At 42.4% G+C, this 11,226-nt stretch overlaps 1 protein-coding gene across 1 annotated transcript; it reads left to right on the top strand.

Moving 5' to 3' along the window:
- On the top strand, positions 1-10,891 carry nmnat3 (nicotinamide nucleotide adenylyltransferase 3). Its single transcript, XM_041895811.1, has 5 exons — positions 1-46; positions 2,751-2,896; positions 4,631-4,814; positions 6,702-6,787; positions 10,284-10,891. The coding sequence occupies exons 2-5, from the start codon at positions 2,788-2,790 to the stop codon at positions 10,697-10,699; spliced, it is 795 nt and encodes a 264-aa protein (XP_041751745.1). The 5' UTR covers positions 1-46; positions 2,751-2,787; the 3' UTR covers positions 10,700-10,891.
- Positions 10,892-11,226: the final 335 nt, after the last annotated feature.

The following is an 11,226-nucleotide window of genomic DNA, read 5'->3' on the forward strand; positions in this document are numbered from 1 at the left end:
AACACATGAACCTTACGCAAACCACGTAGTACACAAGCGGGAAAAGGTAATGATATTATTGCTTGTAGCTACCATTGGCGTTAAAACATTTTAATGAATATGTCATGACAGGGTTTTAAACAAATAAGATAGCAGACAGCATAATCATCGTAAGACATTCGATGTGTGTGTTATAGCCAGCCTGGTTACCGTTAGCTAGCCCGCTATCAATGTCAAATCACCTGTAGCCGCCTGATAAAAACTGCCAACTACCCTGTCTATAACGCGGAATAGGTATAACGGACTAGGTAGCTACTAGGCTCGCGTTGCCATACCTCCAAAAGGTTCTCAACGAGGCTAGGTAGCTACTAGCTAATGTAGTAAGAAAATACTAGCTAGATGTTGAAAATAGTTTTGACTGCTACTGTAGATGAATAACCAGTCGTGTTTTCCTGCATGTGCTGTTTAAATTAGAACAAATAAAAACTTTCATAGAAGTTTTACGTGAGCCCCGCGTGAGGGGTCTCCTGTGTAGCCTCGCGAGACTACCTGTAGTCTACCCCAGTTCCGTAATTTTCGTTGGAAAATGTTGTACCTATGAAGCACCTTGTTGTACCTTGTATGCAGCTATGTCACACTCAGTGGTGTAAAGTACTTAATAAAAAATACTTTAAAGTACTACTTAAGTAGTTTTTGGGGGTATCTGTACTATTTATATTTTTGACTACTTTTACTTCACTACATTCATGAAGAAAATAATGTACTTTTTACTCCATACATTTTTCCTAAGAACCAAAAGTACTCGTTACATTTTGAATGCTTAGCAGGACAGGAAAATGGTCCAATTCACGCACTTATCAAGAGAACATCCCTGGTCATCCCTTCTGCCTTTGATCTGGCGGACTCACTAAACAAATACAAAGGCTTCATTTGTAAATTATGTCTGTTGGAGTGTACCCCTGGCTATCTGTAAAAAAGACAATGGTGTTGTCTAGTTTGCTTAATATAAGGAATTTGAAATGAGTTACCGTGCATTCGGAAAGTATTCAGACCCCTTCGCTTTTTCCACATTTTATGTTAGTCTTATTCTAAAATGGATTAAATTAGTCAATCTACACACAATACCCCATAAAGACAAAGGGAAAACAGGTTTTTAGATTTTTTTTGCAAATGTATTAAAAATAAAAAACAGATACCTTATTTACATAAGTATTCTGACCCTTTGCTATGACACTCGAAATTGAGCTCAGGTGCATCCTGTTTCCATTGATCATCCTTGAGATGTTTATATAACTTGATTGGAGTCCACCTGTGGTAAATTCAATTGAACCCAATGGTCACTCTGACAGAGCTCCAGAGTTCATCTGTGGAGATGGGAGAACTTTCCAGAAGGACAACCATCTCTGCAGCACTCCACCAATCAGGCCTTTATGGTAGAGTGGCCAGACGGAAGCCACTCCTCAGTAAAAGGCACACAGCGCACTTGGAGTTTGCCAAAAGGCACTTAAAGACTCTCAGACCATGAGAAACAAGATTCTCTGGTCTGATGAAAACAAGATTGAACTCTTTGGCCTGAATGCCAAGCGTCACGTCTGGAGGAAACCTGGCACCATCCCTACGGTGAAGCATGGTGGTGACAGCATCATGCTGTGGGGATGTTTTTCAGCGGCGGGGAGTGGGAGACTAGTCAGGATCGAGGGAAAGATGAACGGAGCAAAGTACAGAGAGATCCTTGATGAAAACCTGCTCCAGAGCGCTCAGGACCTCAGACTGGGCCGAAGGTTCACCTTCCAACAGGACAACGACCCTAAGCACACAGCCAAGACAACGCAGGAGTGGCTTTGGGACAAGTCTGAATGTGCTTGAGTGGCCCAGCCAGAGCCCGGACTTGAACCCGATCGAGCATTGCTGGAGAGACCTGAAAATAGCTGTGCAGCGACGCTCCCCATCCAACCTGACAGCGCTTGAGAGGATCTGCAGAGAGGAATGGTAGAAACTCCCCAAATACAGGTGTGCCAAGCTTGTAGCGTCATACCCAAGAAGACTCAAGGCTGTAATTGCTGCCAAAGGTGCTTCAACAAAGTACTGAGTAAAATGTCTGAATACTTATGTAAATGTCATATTTCCGTTTTTTATTTTCAATACATTCGCACACATTTCTAAAAACGTGTTTTTGCTTTGTCATTATGGGGTATTGTGTGTAGATTGATGAGGGGGGGGAAACAATTTAATCAATTTTAGAATAAGGCTGTAACGTAACAAAATGTGGGCAAAGTCAAGAGGTCTGAATACTTTCCGAATGCACTGTATACTTTTAGTATATTTTAGCAATTACATTTACTTAGGATACTAAAGTATATTTAAAACCAAATACTTTTAGACTTTTACTCAAGTAGTATTTTACTGGGTAACTTTCACTTTTACTTGAGTCATTTTCTATTAAGGTATCTTTACTTTCACTCAAGTATGACAATTGGGTACTTTTTCCACCACTGGTCACACTCCAATTCCATATAGCTAAATTCCATATAGCTACTTTCTCAATAAACCAAATATCACATCATAGTTATCATGATTCATACCTCAAATTCTGACCACACTGTTAAACCTCCTTGATGTCAATTTAAGCCCTTCAGTACCTTGACCACCTATGAGAGATAATGTGCATCAAGTATTCAATGAATTCAAGCATTGCTATATTATCAGCATTGCTGGTATTATTGAATACATTTCCCCCTTCGTCTCTAATCCTGTGTTCTGCTGTTTTTCAGTGTTCTGTGGGGGTGACCATGGTTTGAGGGAACAAAGATGTCTGTCCGCATTCCACTGGTCCTCCTGGCCTGCGGCTCCTTCAACCCCATCACCAACCAGCACATGCGGCTGTTCGAGCTGGCCAGGGATCACCTGCACCAGACAGGTCAGGCACCATAGAGACCCTGTATTCATTTGCTATGTTCGTGTTGCCTCCTAGACTTGCACGTATTATGCACGAGTCTGTTTATTTCATCAGTGTGCTCACGGGACAGTGGAAGGAAGAAGTCCCCCAAGGGTTTCTGTGTAGCTTTCAGGAGCATTTCCATCGTGGTTAAGTATCAATAGTCATCTGTGCAGATAGAGCTGTGCCTTCCTTGCACACAACTTTACACCTTGTGCCTTAACATTCAGTCTATAGACCAAAGAAACAGGACTGCACTTCAGTTGGAATAAATCATGTTCCTAGTTTCCCATGGACCCAGATGTCAGCTGACCTGTGAGAATGTAAACATTGAGCAGAATAAGCTGTATAGTATTATATTGCGTGGTGACTAGCGATTTGTTATATTTTCCCATGTTGTATAAAACACTTTTCTTATTATAGTTATAGAATTGCCCTTAATCCCATAGCCTTGTGACCGGTCGTAGCCCTTTCTGGGGCAATAAGGAAGACAATATGTCATTGAGGGGATTCGATTAGGCGTGTTTTGCACCGGGTGAAAGTTGATTGCATTCATTTTGGAACCGGGCTGCCTCCTGGGCGTGAGCCTGGTGCCCCGTTCAAAACCCACGGTGAAGTCGGCTCAAAACAAAAGTGACAAAATTAAGCACGCGGAGTAATGAGTAGGATTCTGTGTTTTCACATGCAAAAGTGATTGCTTTCGATAAAAACACTTTAGCTGCCTTCTCAATGAAAACTACAGTGGAGAAAAAAACTATTTAGTCAGCCACCAATTGTGCAAGTTCTCCCACTTAAAAAGATGAGAGGCCTGTAATTTTCATCATAGGTACACGTCAACCCCGTGTGGTTCTGGGATTTTTGCTCACCGTTCTTGTGATCATTTTGACCCCACGGGGTGAGATCTTGCGTGGAGCCCCAGATCGAGGGAGATTATCAGTGGTCTTGTATGTCTTCCATTTCCTAATAATTGCTCCCACAGTTGATTTCTTCAAACCAAGCTGCTTACCTATTGCAGATTCAGTCTTCCCAGCCTGGTGCAGGTCTACAATTTTGTTTCTGGTGTCCTTTGACAGCTCTTTGGTCTTGGCCATAGTGGAGTTTGGAGTGTGACTGTTTTGAGGTTGTGGACAGGTGTCTTTTATACTGATAACAAGTTCAAACAGGTGCCATTAATACAGGTAATGAGTGGAGGACAGAGGAGCCTCTTAAAGAAGAAGAAACAGGTCTGTGAGAGCCAGAAATCTTGCTTGTTTGTAGGTGACCAAATACTTATTTTCCACCATAATTTGCAAATAAATTCATTAAAAATCCTATAATGTGATTTTCTGGAAAACATTTTCTCAATTTGTCTGTCATAGTTGACGTGTACCTATGATGAAAATTACAGGCCTCTCTCATCTTTTTAAGTGGGAGAACTTGCACAATTGGTGGCTGACTAAATACTTTTTTCCCCCACTGTAGTTTGAAAATTCAAATATATTTTTATGGAAAATATATGTTGTATGTTTCTGGATGATGCGCTATGCTTCCTTGTTGACAACATGACATGCAGATTACTGTAATATTTGAGAAGGGCACTCCTCCCTCACCGCTTTTGCCCGTTCACGTCATGGGCCATAGACCGGTGCCCCGTGGCTCAGTATAATCAAATCCGCCCAATGTCAGAGAGTGGGGAGGATCAAGAGTCTCATCAACCAATGATTTACCTCCTTTCAGGTCAGTTCCAGGTGGTGGGCGGGATTGTGTCTCCGGTGAGTGACGGCTATGGCAAGCAGGGCCTGGTGTTGGCCAAGCACCGCATCGCTATGGCGAGGCTGGCACTGCAGAGCTCAGACTGGGTCTCCGTTGACGATTGGGAGAGCCAACAGCCCGACTGGACAGAGACAGTGGTCACAATGAGGTGTGGAGTCACACATTTTCACAGTTTAAACCTTTAAACTAATTGAATAAGTAACTACTAGTATATCACAGCCCCGAAATGGCTTCTCTCTGAAGAAACGTTTTGAGAAGTTTATTACCGCTTTGATGAGCAGTGAACTACAGTACACTAAGACATTTATGTTATTAGAGATTTTGCGGGATCAGCATTGCCTTGTGATGCCACTGGTCATGTACACCACAGTCATCATTATGCAAGTTAGCCGCTGAGTGTAACCCTTTCATAACTTTGTAAGTGTTTTTGTTAAAAAGAACACAATAGGATTCAGAGCTTTTATCGAAGATCTGATAGGTCAGGATTCCACCTCAAACATTAGTGTTGACAAGTAGTCAATACCTTAAACTAACCATGGTATCCTTTACTGGACGTTTTTGATTTCCAAGAGCTCCGGGATAATTGTTCAAGGGGTTTACTTACAAAATCCTTCAATACAGCTCCACTTTATACATGAAATAATATCACGTTGTAAAAATGTCTAATTCCCTTTGTTGTAGACAAAGTAAAACATCTCAGCATGCAGACAGGCCAGTCAGAGCTTCATCCTCCTTTTCAATCAGACAGACCCCGTCTACACCTGACATTTAAAAAGAACTTTGATCATCCTATCACAAATGATTTAGACAAAAATCTCATTAAGGGCTTAGTTTGCATCCACACCCTGTATTAAAATGTCTCCCAACATGATGTGTCACATCATGCCTCAACTGTCCACGTTCATGATCGGAATTTTCTACTTCATCTAAGGACCGTTACAACTACACTTACATGACTGTTGTGGTCCATCAGATCCGATCACAATGCGTTTTACGTGCATGTACTCTATTCTACACCTGTCCATAAACATCAAATTCCACTGAATATGGACAACAGCCAATCACATGTTAATACAGGTGTACACTGGTCCGGAGCCTTGGTTTATGTCCTCTCCTGTTGTACTTCACAGCCTTCGACCTTTAGCTCTTCATTAGCCGTTAGCGCTCCGTAGAATCTCCTCTTCCCGCACCGCAAACCTAGTCACAATAGAAAAGCAATAGAGCTCCCTGGGTAAAAATCCCCTCTGTTGCTGCTCCATGCCAACTGTTCTATGTGCCAGAAACCACCTCAGATCTAAGGCTGCGATGCCAGAGGTTCCAGGGATATTGCGCCAACATGCCCATGCCAGGGCATGCCAGGTCTGGGTGTTTATTGGGGTCAGATCAGTTTGTTGCTATTGTGACATATTGTAACATGTTGCCATAGTGATTAAGTGGATGTGGGACACAGTTGCATTTGGTTTTGATAAACCAGTTGAAACTATACATACAGAAAGTTACCTCCACTTTACATGCGTGTTTTCTCCCACAATGGCACTCACTATTGATTTGATCTACAAGTCAAATAAATGGAGGGTTACACATAAACATGACATGCATTTAGTTATATGTACACAATGGCTATGTGCACCCATGCGAACGTAAACACACACACACACACACACACACACACACACCCACATACACAAACATAAATGCACACATAGTTTAAGTGCTGTTCCCACTTGTGATGCATTATACAACCCTCTCCTTGTCCCCTCTGCTCTGACAAATCCCCTTGTTGAGCGAGCTGTCTGCACTCTTAAGCTGCGTTTTCGCAACAAGCGGAGCTGATTAAAGTCATGAAGTGGCCTGTTGTCCACATTGGAGCAGGGCTGTGGGAACCTATGGCATCACGTAACCCAACGGCCAACACAAATCTTCTAGAACATCTGTAAGAGGCTTTTGCTCTCAACAGTATATTTCTTCATTGGTTTTCTTTGCGTTTGTCATATGTTTGTTTGTTTGTTTCTCGCTTTGTTTGTCCTGCTGGCAGGTACCATTATGGTCGGATACTGAAACAGTACCAAGAGGGCACAGGGAAGGACAGTGGTCCAACCACAAACTCCCATCATCTCACAAGTAAGACCCTCCTTCACCTTGCACTCTGTACCATGGGCCCATTCCAGCCCCTAGCCCCTTCTCCTTTTATGTTCAAAGATCTAAAAGGATTGGATAGGTCAGGGGTCTAGAATGTGTGGCTCTGGAGCCGCGTGCGGCTCTTTACCTGGCCCTTTGTGGGCCCATGGCAATACAATTAGTATTTCAAAGTAATCAATCAACTATAAAAGTAGTTGAATTAACAAATCAAATTAGCTGTACTCACACTTGAACAACCACATGAAAAGTATTTTACAACAGTTGAAATTGGACTTCAACATTCAACACAATTCTGTTTTCTGGGACTTTTATGGGAAGTGGACTGAAATGGAACTGTGCCTCTCTCTCTCTTGGCACCAACTGAGCTGCAATCATCCTCTATTAGTTATAATCCTCCACATTGGCACCGGCGTCCTCTCCTCAGTCTTTAATACCCTATTTTGAATCTTATTTAGGTTGAAATATGTAAAGGATCTGTTTTTTCATATTTTCAAGCCAACTAAGTAATCCTTTATCCCCTTTACACATGCAGCTCTATGGAAGCAGCTCTATGAAGTCAGCTCTATGGAAGCAGCATGTTCATTAAAGCTAATGACGTATAGAGGATGAGGGGGATGTGTGGCATGAAAAGATCATTATGAAGGTTTCAGTATGGGCCAGGAAAGACTGTGTAAATGGAGCCAGACACACACGCACACCATTCCTATCAAAGTCTGGTGGATAATATCAGAAAGAACCCTATCAGAAATTCCTTTGGAGAGACATTATCTAGAACTCTTGTCCCTAATCCCAGAGGGCTGTAGCATTTTCTCCCCAAAGATGAGTGTTAGATATTATGTTAAATATGTTGAAGTGTATGCACCAGAGAATAAAACATAAATGGTAAACCAATGCCTATTCTTCCCCTTTTAAACAAGTGCAAACGCTGAAGAGGTGCAAACGCTTAGTAAACCTAAAAGTTTAGGTAGTCATGAGCAGCTTTTGGTCTGACCTGGAACTACACTACCGGTCAAAAGTTTTAGAACACCTACTCATTCAAGGGTTTTTCTTTATTTTTACTATTTTCTACATTGTAGAATAATAGTGATGACATCAAAACTATGAAATAACACATGGAGTCATGTAGTAACCAAATAAGTGTTAAACAAATCAAAATATATTTTTATATTTGAGATTCTTCAAATAGCCACCCTTTGCCTTGATGACAGCTTTGTAAACTCTTGGCATTCTCTCAACCAGCTTCACCTGGAATGCTTTTCCAACAGTCTTGAAGGATTTCCCACATATGCTGAGCACTTGTTGGCTGCTTTTCCTTCACTCTGCCGTCCAACTCATCCCAAACCATCTCAATTGGGTTGAGGTCTGGGGATTGTGGAGGCCGGGTCCTCTGATGCAGCACTCCATCACTCTCCTCCTTGGTAAAATAGCCCTTACACAGCCTGGAGGTGTGTTGGGTCATTGTCCTGTTGAAAAACAAATGATAGTCTCACTAAGCCCAAACCAGATGGGATGGCGTATCGCTGCAGAATGCTGTGGTAGCCATGCTGGTTAAGTGTGCCTTGCATTCTAAATAAATCACAGACAGTGTCACCAGCAAAGCACCCCCACACCATAACACCTCCTCCTCCATGCTTTACGGTGGGAAATACACATGTGGAGATCATCCGTTCACCCACACGTGTCTCACGAAGACACTGCGGTTTGAACCAGAAATCTCCAATTTGGACTCTAGACCAAAGGACACATTTCCACCGGTCTAATGTCCATTGCTCGTGTTTCTTGGCCCAAAAAAAGTATCTTCTTATTGGTGTCCTTTAGTAGTGGTTTCTTTGCAGCAATTCGACCATGAAGGCCTGATTCACACAGTCCCCTCTGAACAGTTGATGTTGAGATGTGTCTGTTACTTGAACTCCGTGAAGCATTTATTTGGGATGCAATTTCTGAGGCTGGTAACTCTAATGAACTTATCCTCAGCAGCAGAGGTAACTTTGGGTCCTCATGAGAGCCAGTTTCATCATAGCGCTTGATGGTTTTTGCGACTGCACTTGAAGAAACGTTCAAAGTTCTTGAAATGTTCCGTATTGACTGACCTTCATGTCTTAAAGTAATGATGGACTGTTGTTTTTCTTTGCTTATTTGAGCTGTTCTTGCCATAATATGGACTTGGTCTTTTACCAAATGGGGCTGTCTTCTGTATACCCCCCTACCTTGTCATAACACAACTGATTGGCTCAAACGCATTAAGAAGGAAAGAAATTCCACAAATTAACTTTTAAGAAGGCACACCTGTTAATTGAAATGCATTCTAGGTGACTACTTCATGAAGCTGGTTGAGAGAATGCCAAGAGTGTACAAAGCTGTCATCAAGGCAAAGGGTGGCTATTTGAAGAATCTCAAATATAAAATATATTTTGATTTGTTTAACACTTTTTTGGTTACTACATGATTCCATATGTGTTATTTCATAGTTTTGATGTCTTCACTATTATTCTACAATGTAGAAAATAGTAAAAATAAAGAAAAACCCTTGAATGAGTAGGTGTTCTAAAACTTTTGACCGGTAGTTTACATAAATCACACATGAAATTCGATGAGTTAATGAGTTCCATGTGTGGTGTATGTAGTTCCAGGTTAAGAGCAAAATCTGTAGTTCTCATGACTGACTAAACTCAATTACATTTTTTATTGATTTATTGTCTGTTTAATCATGAGATTGATCTACTCATTGACTAACTGTCAGTCTAGGGTTTGGTCAGCACGCTGTCAATACATACAGGTTACCATGGTTTATCTGCACAAGTCAACAAATTACTCCAAATCCCAAAATTCATGTCCTGTCACTTTTAAAACAAGCTCTTACACAAAGAAGGGTAATGGATTTTTACAATCCCATATAGTGTGCCTGTGCTTAACGTGTACACTGTGTTGTTACACTGCAGTGCTAGCGAACGCAGCTAAAGAGCATTAGCTTTTGTTCAGGGATCCCATTAAGACTCTGTGTGTGTGTGTGTGTGTGTGTGTGTGTGTGTGTGTGTGTGTGTGTGTGTGTGTGTGTGTGTGTGTCACGCGTGCTTCGGATCTCCGGAAGGTTTGTGCCACAAAGCACAAGGCCTGACTGAAAATACAATATTGAATTAAATGGATTTAGGGACGTAATCCGAATGCTCAGTTACATCGTACTTTGTTGGTGGTCAGCTGGCATGGGGTTACATCTGGTTAACACCTATATTTATGAAGAAAATGGCTAATTCTAGTGAGGGATGGATTACATGATTTACCGCAGTAGAAATAAAGAAATCAGTAAAACAAATGAATAACTAACACTCAGCAAACCAATTCCATGGTCTTTAAAACCATGGCTTTCATGTTTACTGCAACATGATGGCCACATCCAAATCTCTCTTGGGTGGAGACCAGGAGAGACATTGTTGTAAAGGCCACCATTCACCAACTCTTCCTTTTCTTGGCCCTCTCTCAGGCTCCTCTCCCAGGCTGAAGCTGCTGTGCGGAGCTGACTTCCTGGACACCTTCAAGGTGCCGGGCCTGTGGCTGGACGACCACGTGGAGGAGGTGGCGGGCCGCTTCGGCCTGGTCTGTGTCAGCCGGGGGGGCCTGGAGCCCGAGCGCGCCGTGCACGAGTCAGACACACTTTCACGCCATTGGCGAAACATCTTCCTGGTGAGCGAGTGGGTCCGCAACGAGACCAGCGCCACGGAGGTCCGGCGGGCCCTGAGACGAGGCCTCAGCGTCAAGTACCTCCTCCCGGATTCTGTCATCGAGTATATCCACCAGCACAACCTCTATACCGGGGATAGTGAGCTGAAGAATAAGGATGTGCTGTTGAGGCCGTTTACCAAGCAGACAGAGATGCTTGTGAAACCGCTGGATGACTGAGAGATTGCCATTGGCCTTCATTGACGGAAGCATATAATGTGCCAATAGCAAATACGTCTACTGACTGTGCAAGGACAGGCCATGTGGCCCATATCTAGTTCACTTCTGTCATCTCAGTTGAATCTGTGGCACACCACACGCACAATGTTTTGCCATCAGTGGTTTCCTTTTTTATAAACAGATTTATACACATTTTAGTGTTATAGTTTTGGCAAACTTGATGTAACAGCAAAGACATTTGTGCAGCAGTGCAGATGACTAGAGAGACCAGATTATAATTGTGATTGACGCGGTGGATTGTAGTAAACTGGACTAGTTTAGGATGCTCCTAATCCATTACTGACATTTAATCCACTTTGGAAGAGATTACATCATCACCCCAACAGCCCGCAGATACAGTGTGCATATATGCAGGTCGGCTAGTCTACATGATGAGATTATTATGGATAAGTTATTATGGATAATATTTTGATTTGTCAAACGGCAGTCAAGCATCGATCATCATGTCACCAGAATAAGACCCTCGA

The sequence above is a fragment of the Coregonus clupeaformis genome, chromosome 14 (assembly GCF_020615455.1).
Source record: "Coregonus clupeaformis isolate EN_2021a chromosome 14, ASM2061545v1, whole genome shotgun sequence".
In the NCBI taxonomy this organism is placed as follows: domain Eukaryota; kingdom Metazoa; phylum Chordata; class Actinopteri; order Salmoniformes; family Salmonidae; genus Coregonus; species Coregonus clupeaformis.